Raw genomic sequence first — 13,852 nt, forward strand, 5'->3', positions numbered from 1 at the left:
GTTGGGGAGATAGGCATTTTGCATGGAAAACTACACATAAATGTTTTATAGTTCTCTACAAAGAGTTGGGTAAATAATTTAGTCTCTCTCAGTTTTTGCCAGTCTCTAAACATAAGTAATTGTTTTCGGTGCATGCGGATGCATATCGTTTTGGGCAGCGAGCTGTAAGCACCGACCTGCGAGGCGCACACGTTTATAGATTAACACATTTTTACTGCTGAATGTACTAATAAGGCAAACATTTCCACTTTGAGTTGCCCCCATGGGAGACCATGGAGCCCACAGCCGCAGATTCAGGAGCACTACGGAGCAGTCCTGGTATCAGGAGCAGATTCAGGAGCCAACAGCCAACAGCCAACAGCCTGCAGGAGCTGCTATCGCGCACAGTGGCAAACATGGGAAAGCTCGTACGTGAGCACGTGTGTGTACTTTCGAAATTTATAACACAACGCGGCGCAAGGTGGGCAGACAAAGGGAGGTGGAAAATTGGTGGAAAGTCAGGTGAAGAAAAATGTGAACGAGCAGCGGGGAAAACAAAGCAAAGCCAAGCGCCAAAAAATGTATTACATTCAGTGAGTCCCGTGCCCGAGTCCTGTGAGAGTCCCAGTTCGTCCAGGCAGCCAGCCAGCCAGTTAAATGGCAAGTCCTTTGGGAGGAGAATCCCATGAATACGGCTCATGTTCGCCGTGTTGCTGTGCTGTTGTGATTTCGGGCGGGAAGCCAACGCTTCCTGGGAATGCACACACATGTTACTTGCTCCGCTCCCGAGTACCGATTACTACTCCGGGATTCCGGCTGCAGCGCGTGCCTGGCACTGGCAACTTGGCAGCTGCTGCCCGTCATCGATGGCGACGGACCTGGCCAGCAATCAGATTCCGGGGGACGAGCAACAAAAGGCACTGTAAAAAATTAGATTGCAATCAAAGATTGTAAGCCATTATAGCCCTAATTCAACCATGATGGGCATTGTCCATTTTCCAGAGTAAGTTTAACAATCCTTACTTCATTTACTTACTCCTTTGAATACATCCCTTGTACACATATATTTTCTTCAGTGCAGTAATCGTTGCCCACTGCAAAAGCCTTGGCTTGACTTGTAATTACCACTGCATTGTGGACTTTTATTTCTTTGTTTGCCAGTCACATTAAGTTTGGCCCGAAACCCCTGGGAGTCTGCTGCACCTGACGTCGATTGAATTACTGTTAAAATATTATCAGACAGGTCCTTGTTTTTTTGTTTTTTTTTTCGCCGCTGACTTATCAGCTGGGCAGAAAAAATTGTCTAGTTGGCAGAAGGTCGGAGCACGTTTTCGGGCAAAAGGCTTTGCGATTAGCTTGCCGCACACCTGAGCGGCCAAGTTAAACCAAGTGGAAAATTAACAAGGGGAATTTTGAAAACGGGTGCACAAAGTCCTGGGCGCTGACTTTTGACCTGTCTGATTCATTTTTAGTTTGAATTCTATTTTTGAAAGCTCTGCGAAGTGTTCTACTCACTTAATGGTGATATATTTACGGCATACATACATACATATATGTAAATACACTGTGCAGCATTCAACTGTAAAAATCAGACTGCAACATTGTTATGGTTATATGGCCACATAATCGTAAGTTATAAAAAAAGTAAATGCCGCCATAAATTATTTAAACTATTCAATTTGCTGTCTGACGATGAGCATGTGCAAATCATTCGCGCTGAAGAAAAAGCCATAAATTGCTTAAATGCTGTAATTTCAATGCAATTCACGCAATAAACAAAACGCACATAAAAATGGCATCATCAACTATACTGATGAGTATTGCGCACAATAAAGCATTCAAAAGTTGTGGAAAGCAGTTTCGGCAAAACTGTATATAAAAAAGAGTGAAAGCCGCTCATCAATGCAATCATGCACGCATAAAAATCCCAATTTAATTCAATCAATTCGTGCCCGTTTCCATTTTTTTTTCTTGTACTCGTATTTGCTGTATTTCTTTGAGGTAAAATCCATTCAACGGAATACAAATTGCTGGCAACGAACTTAGGTTGGGAATAACCCAAAAGGGCCGAGGAATGAGAGTCTGAAGCTGAAGCTGAAGGAATGACTCTGTGTGTCGCAGTCGAAATCGTCTGATGAATTTCTTCAATTCAAAACGTGACTGACGCAATGATTGTGCACGTTCTTGCTCGTCCTTCCATCGCTCTATAACTAAGTGCCACTATGTAAGTGAATAACTGTCACTGCACAGATCCCGACACATCCTTCTCCGACTTTGTCCTGATTGCACATCACCAGTGCTGCCAGCTGCAAAGGCTTTCAGTCATATACTCGTATGTATGGCTGCTTATTAAAAGGCTTACTTCTTAGGCTTTACTCATTTATTTTGTTAAGAGCGTGGTAATAAAAATTACATTTTATAACAAGCTTTAGTTTTTTCATATTAATAAACAATTTTTAGGATAAAAATGATTGGCAACTACCAGAGTATGTTTCACTTGCTTTTTTTCTTTTATATTCCTATATTCTTTTAAAATTGGTTTTAAGACAGAGTTAAATTAAGAAAATTTAAGACAGTGATATACTTTGAGTTATGTTAGCGAATCCTTCTTGATTTTCTAAACATGCCCATATGCCAGCACTAGCCGCTGTGTATACATGATGAAGATGATCTGATGGACGGACATGAGGGCCCAAAGAGGAGGAGACATGGCTAAGCATGCCATAGTTGGCACTTTCAAGTCATTTGCTACGTTTTAACTCAATTCCAAATGCGACCATCAACCAAAGGGCCACTCAATCAAACTCGTAGCTGCGAATGGAACTTTGCAGCGAAACGCGTACGGCAAACAAGTTTGGGGGTTGTCCCCTATTTGGCCACCTCCTCTAAGCCACATGCATATGAAATGGCCAGCACGATTGGCATAGGAAAAAAAAATGGAGAAGAGGACAAAAACTCCGAATGGGCCAGTTCTTAAAGCTTCAAGCCTCGCAGCGATGGCAGCACGTATTGCGGATCTGCCATCGAATTCGTGATGGCCGAAAGTGAAGCTTGCGGAGCTGAGCCCAAAGACCAGAAAAGCGACATTTTGGCCATGTTTTTTTTTGTTTTTTTTTGTTTTTGTTTTTCGCTCCTCGTACATTTTTTACACCCACTGCAAAACGCAGCTTTGGAGCTCGACTTTACGTACATAGCACATTGATAGGCACACTCGTTTGTGTGCTAGACTGCCATTTGGTCGGATTGTGAATTATTTAAAAATGATTTATTATATGTTTGTTTGCACTTTGCCATGTGGTTTTCCTACAGCAACAGCAGCAGCAGCTGTTTCGGCTTACAGTGGCATAAAGTGGTAGAAAAGGCACATAGAACTGGAAGGATAAGCCTAAGCCGAGTCGAGGGTCCTTTAAATCTATACAGTTCCACTGTGCTGCTAAATATTTCAATGGATGGAACAATAAAAGAACCAACAATGCCCAGGCTGAGTCAAAATCTATTGTGTTTTCATTTGAATTTAATATTTCATTGCAGCAGCCGGCTCAACAATTGCAATCGAGTTTGCCTTTTGCGGTTTGCTGCCAATTGTAAATACGCAATCGCTCTTTTTCTTCAGCCGACATGTTGTGACATCTCACTTGGCCTGGCTTCAATTAAAATGTCTACATTGCGGTTTCCGATAGTGCAAAAACAAAAACAAAAAAAATCTCGAAAGCGCTTAACCGACATTTATCAAGATACGCAGCTGCTGATTGATTAAGTTGCATTGCATAATGCAAAGACCACACACAACACCTGGCCAATCGCTCAAGGATTCAATCTCGATTTAATCCGTAGTAAGATCCAATTTCCGAGCATTCAGAACATCGAGCATTGCCATGATAATAAATTGTGCCTTAAATTGCCGCCTGACCCACTTCAATTTATGGGTTTGGGTTTTGTGCCATAAATTTTAAATTGAATGGAGCAACCCCAAAATTAACACACGCAATTAAAATTCAACAACAGTTCTGGCCTTCAATCGAGACCAAATCCATTGGCGAAGTGACATTGCGACTGGCAGCCAGGCTTTTTTGGTTCGCGTAACCGGCAGGACCCAAGGACATGGCAGACCCTTTTCCAAGTCATTGAATAGATTTCTTTCACACACCCATGGAGTCGGCATAAAAGGGACCCGAGTCAAGGGGGGTGACCCGCACAATTGGGGCGGAAAGGCATTACACATACTGATTGGAAAATCTATGGTGATCATTAATAAAACCGAGACTAGTGCAAAATGCCAAACAATAACAGACCAATGGACCGGGCTATAATCAAGAACAGAGCAGGCAAATTGCTGGCCAAAACCAATAGGTAAACAGGTCCACAGAAGCTCCTTGATTTAAATTATCATGCAAATTTTGCACAGAGGAAAAAGGATTGACTATGAAGAGAATAGTTGGCATTTCTATCTCCACAGGATTTGCTTGAGTGAATGCATCTAAACATTTAACCTGCAACCTACAATTTTGAATTCCAAGCTCAATCTTTTTACTTCATCTTTTTAGACACCTTTTAAGGGGCTTTTGAAATCCTGGACATTTCTATGATATTCATTGGGGAAAAAGGATTCAGATAAGAAGTTCTATAGGTTTTTTGTTCTCAGTGCTCTTTTGAAATTTTAACAGAACATACTTAGGTTTCTGTATAAGCAGCTGCATGCATTTATGCGACCAACTTTAGTAACAGCAAATATTGTTTTAATATCTCGTGAAGAGAGGACGATTTCGCCATTCTCCTCGCCATGTTGCCTGTGGCTTGTCTTTTTGTTGAAGCTGAAGCTCCAGCTGATGCTGTTGTTGTTTTCCATTCTGGCCAAACTTTGAGCGGCAAACAATGCTTCATTATAAGCATCAACCCATGCCAGAGGTGATAAGCCACGCCATAACCAGAACGAGAATGAGAACACGAACGAGCAAGAGAACGAGAACCAGAAGCTGAACCGAAAGCAGGACTTCCAGGATACCAGGATTATAGCCGAAGTAGGAGCACAGGCAACTTCTTGTATAAACTTTACTTTATGCTTTCGGCCTTCAATGCCTGAAGAGCAAACACACACCCACACTAAGTCACACACACGAACACACACGCGAACACCCACACTCACACACACACACATACTTACACACATTTCTTTTAACTTACTCACATGCCATTTGCTTGTACTTTGTATGAATTTTACGAATATTTCATAACAAGAATTATGCTCTTGTCTAAGCCAAGTGTGCATATATGATCACACACACTCTCCTGCTCGTGTGTGTGAGTGTGTGAGTTGTTGCCTGTTCTTGTTGTCGTGTTGTATCGCATGTTTTGTCATACGAAGTGGCTATGCAAAGACAAACAAGCCGGAACACCAACAACAGCAACAACAAGCACAACAACAACAACAACATTGGCCAGGAGGACAGGACGCTGCACAAAAATGTTGTCAATCAAGGTTGAAGATAACAAGAGACAAAGGCAGCAAACAGGATGTTAAGCCCTTAAATTGCCTCAGACAGCCGGGAAATGTGTCTTGATTATAACCCAGTGTGTGTGTGTGTGTGTGTGTGTGTGTGTGTGCAGCGGTGTATCCCGAAACAAATTAAGTGGAACCAACAAATTCCTCATGCACAAACTATTTTCTTTTGAGGCTGGACGGATTTATTTTCCATAGCATACTTCTGCGGGCCAGTCCCTGTGAACTTTTCGAGAAAGTAAAAAAAGATTTCAAGAAAAAAAATAACATCATCGTATCCCAAATCTAATATATACATAAACTATTTTCTTTTTAAAATAAAAACTTTTAAATTGTAAAATTTTTAGTAAAGAAACTAGTTCTTGAACAAGATGTTTTTCTTTTGTTTTCTTCAAAATTTATACAAAATATATAAAAAAAGTGGTTATCTATTCTGAAAGAGCAACACCGTTTTATGTAGAGTGCTTAATTAGTTATGCCATGAATTTTCATAGCATTTTGCTTGACTTCGAAATCCCAGACATGAGTTTAAACTCTGGCTTAAATTGGAAAGAAAATCTCGAATAATGACAAGCAATAATTATCCACTTGTTAATCAATTATATGCAATGAATGGGGCCAACTCCTGCGGAGAATATGATCCACTTTTTGTTGAAAATTGCTGGAACAGACTTTCATTGTATTTCCAATTTGTAGACACGCATTTTTTCTCCACTTCTTTTGGGGGGTAATCATGTGAGCAATTAAGCTCCTCTCGATTGACGCTAATTAATGAACAGCATTAAAAATTATTATGTGTGAAGCAAAGAAGCGGAGCAAATATGACAGCGAATTCAAGAGCCAAACAGCCACGCCCACTGCCGTTAAGCACCGCCCATCTGCACATACACATACACATACACAATTTCAATTTTCGTGCCTTGTAATTTGCTTGGATAATTTATATGCACGGCAGGCGTATATAGAAGATGCTCGCACCTTAACCCCCAGTTGGCGATATTGCTCCCGGTGAGAGATGAAATAAATTTTGCAGCATCATTTAAGCTTAATTAAGACATCCCAGCCGCAGGCGATGATGGCCAAAAGAGCAGCGTGCCCCAGCCACCAAAAGCCTCCCAATGCACCGTGCTCAACATAAATAAATGAGTGACTTTATCCTGGAATGGTTCGGTGATTCGGCGGTTCGGTGGTTCGGCGGTTTGGCGGTTCACAATGCTGAGTAGCTGAGTGCCTGGGTGGCTGGGTGGCTGAGTGGCTGAGTGGTGGCCGCGTGCATATTCGAGGGCCGACATCTCAATGCCCATTTGATTTCCAGCCAACTCACGATTCCACGCATTAAATCGCTTAGACAATGTCAAAAGGCATCATTACTCAAGGAGCCGTTGGCAGGCCACGTTCGGCAGCCTTTCCAATTGCCCTCCTCATCTGAAATGAGTGGTGCGATAGAGCAGTCGACAGACAGAAAGGAAGATGCTACAGAGCGGGTTATCGACTACAAGATACCCAGTAGGCATTCAAAATATATCAAATAAAACTATCTAAAATAGTATATTTGAAGTATGGCGCATAAGTTAATGTCAAGGATTTTTTAATAAGCCCACACTATTTTAATTAGCACTATAAGTAACACCTTTATATATATGTAGAGTACAACCAATCCAAGAAATTTACTATACCGCTTAACTCCACCAGCACAAGGTACAAATAAGAGCTGGAAATAAGAAGCTGAAAATGGAAGATGCCGTGTAACTCGATACCCAGCCAATGTTGATTTTTAATTACCGCGAAGGCAACGAAATGTAGCAATATTTACTATGAAATTCAATGCCATTAAACACAATTAAGTGCGTCGGAATCCCCATCTTGCTAAATTACAGCTCCCCAACATAAGCAGGCAATTATGGGGGCTGTGTTGAAGGGATGTTCTATTTTGTAAGCCAAATTCATTGAGTCAACGGTTCAAAGTGTTGCACATTACGCATCATTTCAGTCGCCTCAGTTGCTCTTCGTGTGGGTCTACTACCAAAAAAGGGAAATGGAAAAAAGAATGCCGAAACAAAAGCGTGAAAATTGCAAAAGTTTTCTTAATTGCTCCACGCGGCTCGTCAACGTTGTCGAAAATTAAGGGCAAATATGCAAAGTCATTGTGTGAGTGGGTGAATCAAGTGGGTTGCTATGTACCATAGGAGTTGGTGTTTTTTGGGTAGCTGGAGGTTGGAGATTGGAGGTTGGCGAAAGGAGGCGACTGGTGGAATGGCCCAGCCCGCGTAATGATTAAACCAACACCAGACACACGCACATGGGGAGGCAAAGCGGGAAAAAGTGGGAAAACCCACTCGAATCGCACCCACTTGCACACATGCCGCGTTCCCAGCGCCCTCAAATGGAGAAAATTCAGCGGTGGCAATTGAATTTCAATTTACCGCTCCTTAAAGCCCACACATCCTGGTTCATCGAGGCTTAAGAGGAAAAATTTAAGTTTAAACAAAGCAAATTTAAAAAGCTAAAATGAATAGGTCCATTTATGACTGAACCGATCTCTTAACTTCTTAGATGCTACAATTCCATCTGAATTTCATTTCGCATGCCCATTTTGATAATTAGATGTAACAAACATTTCCAAGCTTAGCCACTTAAAATAGCCCTTTTTTAGTTAATTTTGTGCACATTTTGGAAACTTACCTAATTATCCCGAAACAAAATCATACGAAAATTTAATGAGACTTGATACACAAAATATGTATTATATGATTAGATGTAGTCTACCGGCCACTATTTAATGTCTTAGCTGGAATATGCCATTATAATTGCAATAAGCCTTCGGCTATTGTCGCTGGGCACTCAGGGGCAACAAGAACTCCTTCGATTATCTGTAAATAGGGGATTTTCGGAAGATGAAGTTGTTCACAACGACCTCCGCACATGTCTTATAGTATGGTATGTCTTATAGATGCACTTGGGGAAAAGGAGCAACATTAACATGAGTGTAGTTAACAAACCACTAAGCTGAGCATCGACCAATGCACATGTCCTGCGAGTCGAAGGATACAGAATGCGTACTTACACACACAGACACAGACAGGAGGAGCAGACAGGAGGAGCATTTGCCAGCTGGATAAGTGGTGACTGTGGCGAAGAAGATGCCAATTGCAGTGGGGAGAAGTTTAAATTAAATGCCACCTTCACTCAAATTAACCCACATTAAGCATATTGAGCTTGCCACGCCCCCTTATGCTTGGAAAGGCACGTCACTTGGGGGGCGGGCGGATTTTCCCAGCTGTATTTTGTTTAATGAAGCCGAAGTTGTGGGTGCGCATTTGTATGTTTTGGAACACTGAGAAAAAATATTGCAGTTTCTAAAATAAGTAATATTGACTATAGTAACGGCCACTTTAATCTTGGACAACAACTACTTCGATTAAAGTTTCTATTTTTTTTAAGACAAAGTTTGATTATTTTTAAAACCACAGCTTGTAACTTTTGAAACGATATTTCTCTGTGCTTTCGTGTGTGTGTGTGCGATGGGCGCGTGCATGTGGAAAAACAGTTTTCAAATGAATGCAAGTTTTAATCCTTGAAATATGATTGGAGTGCAAATATTTTGCATAACCATGAGCTCGACAGTGAAAAGGGTTTGCCGCAGGAAAAGAAAGGGAGACTTGCGGTCTTGCCATCTGTGTGTGTGTGAGTGTGTGTGCATGTGTGAGCAGTGACACAATTCCGCTGGCAACATGTGTGTGTGTGCACTTGTACTTGCCAACCGCAAACACTTCACTCGCTCGAAGGTTGCCCCCCTTTCCCCAAACCCCTTTCTTCACACCACTTTCTCCCAGTCCCTTCACCATTTGCAGCATCTAGTAGGATCTCAGCTGTAGCCTCGTACAGTGACTTACATTTTAAAAAACATGACAGCCACAGAATGTGATTTTCTCATGTCTATTTTTGAACTTCAGTGAGAAGTGGTAGCTCTTTTCTAAATCATAGAAAATAAATAAAATCATTTAAAACTTTATGTAAGCTACATGGTGATATTATGTGTACATCCCACTTATTAAATAGTAAGCAAAATAGTTTTAAAAAAGTTATTGGTATCATATATAAAATAACTTCTTGTCACTGTGCCTTGCACCTAATTTCCCTGCTACTGCTTGGATTTTAAAATACATTTGACCAGCACCTCGGTCATCATTCAAATGGCGAGTAAATGGTCACAGGCCTAATACCATGGCCCTAGGCCACTTGAACCCACCTTTCGACCACAGTTTAATGAGCAAAGTTAGGGCGGTACTCGAATGCGACCTCTGACCCCTGGACGAGTGCATCCGAAAAGAGTGTTACTCAGCGTGTTGGGGTTTTTTTTTTAGGTTCTTTGGGGCGAATCCGAGTGACTGAATGAATGTAAATGTCATTTTGTGTGCGACTGGCATGCTGCACAAATTTCTTGCCAACAGATGCACTTTGGGTTTTTAATATTTTCGTGGTGAACCGCACAAAGATAAAAGGTTCACATTTGCATACGTGTTCCATTGGGGGGACTGGGAGCTGGGGGCTTAGCTTTAGCATTTGTGTCTATTTGCAGCTTTTGACTTTTTCACACCGAAATTCACTTCTCACTTTGTCGTTTTTTTTTTCTGTTTTTTCTACCCATTTTCAGACATGACAAACGGCGGTGTGCAGGGACCCATCGAGGGCTACAATTCGCTGGACGACCTGCTGACAACCACGCCCACTCCCGGCCAGGCGGCCCTCCTCCTGCCCACCGCGCCCACCGTCGCCTACACCCATCCCAAGTGGATGGAGCCCTACTTCGATCCCTCGACGCCGCGCAATGTCACCGCCCTCATGGGCAAGTCCGCCTATCTCAGCTGCCGTGTGCGCAATTTGGCCAACAAAACGGTGAGTTTCGGCTTAAAGATGCACTTCAAGAAAAGTATTGAATTGTACTTACAAGATTTGAGAACAATTTAATACCTATATAGAGAAGGACACTTCTAGAAAGTAGGTGAATCACATTTTAATCACATATTTTTAATTCATAAATTTATAATTTTCAAAACTAGCGAGTGGTGATGTTATTAACCATTTATGATATGCTGCATCCTCAAAATCATATTAAAAGTTCCATTTTTGGTTAATGGTTTTAAGTCATGAATAGTACGTTTTTTTTCTTTAAGTGTGCACCTGAATCTGACTGACTTTCGGGACTAACAGCGAACTCGTGTCGCAAAGTTTGTTGTCGTGCGTGTCGACAGCGAATCTTCGTGGCCATTAAAGTTTGGGCCAACTTGCGTTTATTCTCCATGCGCGGAATAATTTTTATTTTTTGTGGCCGTCCCTTGCGTTGATTTCTTGGCCGATTGCCTAAAAACTGGTCGTCGACGCGTAGACCAAAATGTAATTCCCCATAGCATGACGGTGAAATTTTTAATTAGTTCCTTAACCTCACAAGCACGCCCCTCGTTTTGTTTGCCTTTTGCGGTAAGGCGGCTTTCAAGTTGGCTATAAGTTTTGGTGTTTTGTCTCTTTGGAAATTTAGCAATTTCATTTTTTACCTCCCCGCTTTTTGTTCTGTTGTTGTTTCGCAATTGTTTCCTTTGTTTATCTGCTTTAATTGCTCCCGTCCTCCTCGTTGGTGCGGCCTCACAAGACAAAGGTCGGCCGGGGGCAACCTGCTGCTCCGGGAGCTGGAATTCCAGTGTTTCCTGCTGTCACATTCAGACGGCATAAAAATTCCCCAGATATATGTATTCATGTGTTTTGTAATCGTTTTGCAGCATTTCATTTGGCCAGCTGGCAGCCCTTGCAAAATGTGTTTAGTAAAAGGTATATAATTGTCGTAACACCTTTCGACTGCGAAGGGTATCAGCTTTTTTAATATGCCCCCCAGATAGGTTTATGAATAATTAGGCAGTTGGCAGTTGGGTTGGGCGATTAATGAGTGAGCGACACACGTCTCTGTGCCCCAGGTGATGCTTTATTATCCTGTAAAAAAAAGGAGCAAAAAGTGGAAATTTGCATATAGATGCCCGCCAATTCTCATTTACGCCATGCTGCCAAAGGGAAAATGCGATGCCAAAAACCAACAAACTTTCAACACGCTCGCGAGCACTTGACACAAATGCGCCACCAGGAAGTGGATCCCGCTGGCAGCCAGCAGTGAAATGGAGATGCCAGTGCGGATGCGAGTGCGAGTGCGGATGCTAGTGCGGATGCGAATGCGGATGCGGATGGCGTTGCAGGATGCCGTTAGCGAGGCGCAACTTTTAATTTCTTGCCAAACAAAAGAGGGACGTCGAGGGCCAGTCGTCCCCAGTAAACTCACCCATGTCGGCTAACACATACATCAACTGTGCAACCTCAAGTGGGTGAACCTTTTCGAGTCCTGCCACGCCCATTCGCTCTGCTACCGCCCCCTCTCCCTCTCCCTCGCTCTCTCTCTCACGTTGCTCCCCCTCCCCAGCAATCTGAATTGCATTTGAGCGCGAAATTATTTAAACAATTTCACGAAATTGCTCTCGCCGCACGCGTCAACAGCACTTGGCTCACAGTCCGAGTTGCACGAAGCCAAAAGTTGCACTGCCGCCACAGAGCACCACCCAAATGCACCACTTGGCACCACCCGGGTGGCTCAATGGCTTTGACTCCCCCGCCCAATGGGCACAACTCGCAACTTGAAGCGGAATGTCGAGCTGTTGTTGCTGTTCCGGATGTCGTACACGGCAAGAAAATGTTTATTTAATAACTTTAAGGAACCAAATAGTTAACAAGCATTATTAAATTGATAAAATTAGCAATATTTATTTCATGTTGGATATGTTATTAAGTTAACTTCACACCAAGAGTACTTAGTCATATCATTTAAAACAGCGTAACAAATATTTTTCTGATATTTTGAGAATTTAATACACCATTTATTTTAATATTTAACATATCGAATGGAAATGTATACCTTTAAGATTTAGATGAATCAATACATCCATGTGATTCTGTTTTCATTTATCACACATGGAACTAAGAGAAAGGGCATAGTATATAATATATATGTAAATATATATGTAAATAATATATATATAAATATGTAAAATTTGTGGCGTAATGGCAAATTTCGGTATTGAACTGTGAATATTTATTTGCTCTGCATCTGCTATTCATTTTGCTGGGGCGTTGCTGCTAATATGAGCCCACCCCCGCGGGGGCAGAGGGTCGGGGGGCTTGGGGGCTTGGGGCTTGGGGCGTTTTTGGGGGTGTGGCTCCATTACAGGACCGCATGCAGCACAGCGTGCACTTGTTAATTACGCTTTAATTTGTTGCGTAAAATGTTTGTTTAATGGCGGCAATGTCGTTGCGAGTGTATGCGTTAGTTGTCAAAAGTGCGAGAACCATGTTTTTCGCACTTTTATGCACTCTCGCTGAATTTTCACAGAGCAGCAGTAATCACCTAACCGAAAACAGAGGGCGACATGATAACTGCATGCGATCCTTAAACCGAAAAACACAATTGTTGAAGGCGGCCCTCGAAAGTATGCAACGAAAGTGCGTATAATTAAACGCACGCATGCTTTCTTTTCACTGCGAGAAAGCAGCAGACATATGTACGTGTATGTACGTGTGGTGGTGCATGTGGGTACTTGGGTACTTGGCTGTCAAGTGCGATAATTTTGCATTTACATTTGACTTAATAAGTTTATATAAGCCGCCGCCCTGCCAGCTTACAAAGTTATCTCTGTGCACCGCAAACTACTTAAAAAGTTTGTGATAATTAAGCAAAGCCAAAACAGCTCAAGCACGACCAGCGCAGCGGTAGGAGTGGTTTCTCTAGAGAATCCACCGAGATTCGTGGATTTCCCCACATATTCCATCCAAATCCGGCGGAAATTCAAGCAGCCGCTCGTCACACGTCGCTCATACGTCACGTACGCCCAGCCGAAAAAGATGCAAAACTTTTTCATCGCCCATCCTTTCGGGACGCCTTCAGATCCTTTAGCTCCTTCTAGCTGCGACTTTTATTCGATTTTGATGGTACTGCGTCGGCAATTCGTTTTCAATTGCTGCATTTTTAATGGGCCAGCCGCCGCGTAGTCAAGGAGCAGACAAATGGCGCGATTTTACGAGTTTTAAAATAATGATATCGTTTTGGGTGCAGCGTAGCTAATTGAATGTGAGTTGAATTGCTTATAAGTGATTCATCAAATGCTATGTCATTTTTCATTCTTCAGATTTGTTTATTAAGAAAGTTATTTACATTTGCATGCACTACCGTGTGTCATAAATTTCGCAATGTCTGTACTCCATTAGGTGGATTAACCCTACTATGTACTTCGTATTCCCACAGCAGCAGCAATCCTTTTGATTTAGTTCAGACGAGAGTGCAAATAT

General features: G+C 42.2%; 1 protein-coding gene across 2 annotated transcripts in view; it reads left to right on the top strand.

Annotated features, from left to right (window-relative positions):
* LOC120449377 (junctional adhesion molecule A) overlaps positions 1–13,852 on the top strand; it is a 65,802-nt gene that overhangs the window by 20,706 nt on the left and 31,244 nt on the right. For both annotated transcript variants that reach the window (XM_039631810.1, XM_039631811.1), the window contains exon 2: positions 10,131–10,372. In XM_039631810.1, the coding sequence (XP_039487744.1) occupies positions 10,131–10,372 (242 nt within the window). The remainder of the gene's footprint in view (positions 1–10,130; positions 10,373–13,852) is intronic.

Source organism: Drosophila santomea, chromosome 3L (assembly GCF_016746245.2).
Source record: "Drosophila santomea strain STO CAGO 1482 chromosome 3L, Prin_Dsan_1.1, whole genome shotgun sequence".
Taxonomy (NCBI): Eukaryota; Metazoa; Arthropoda; class Insecta; order Diptera; family Drosophilidae; genus Drosophila; species Drosophila santomea.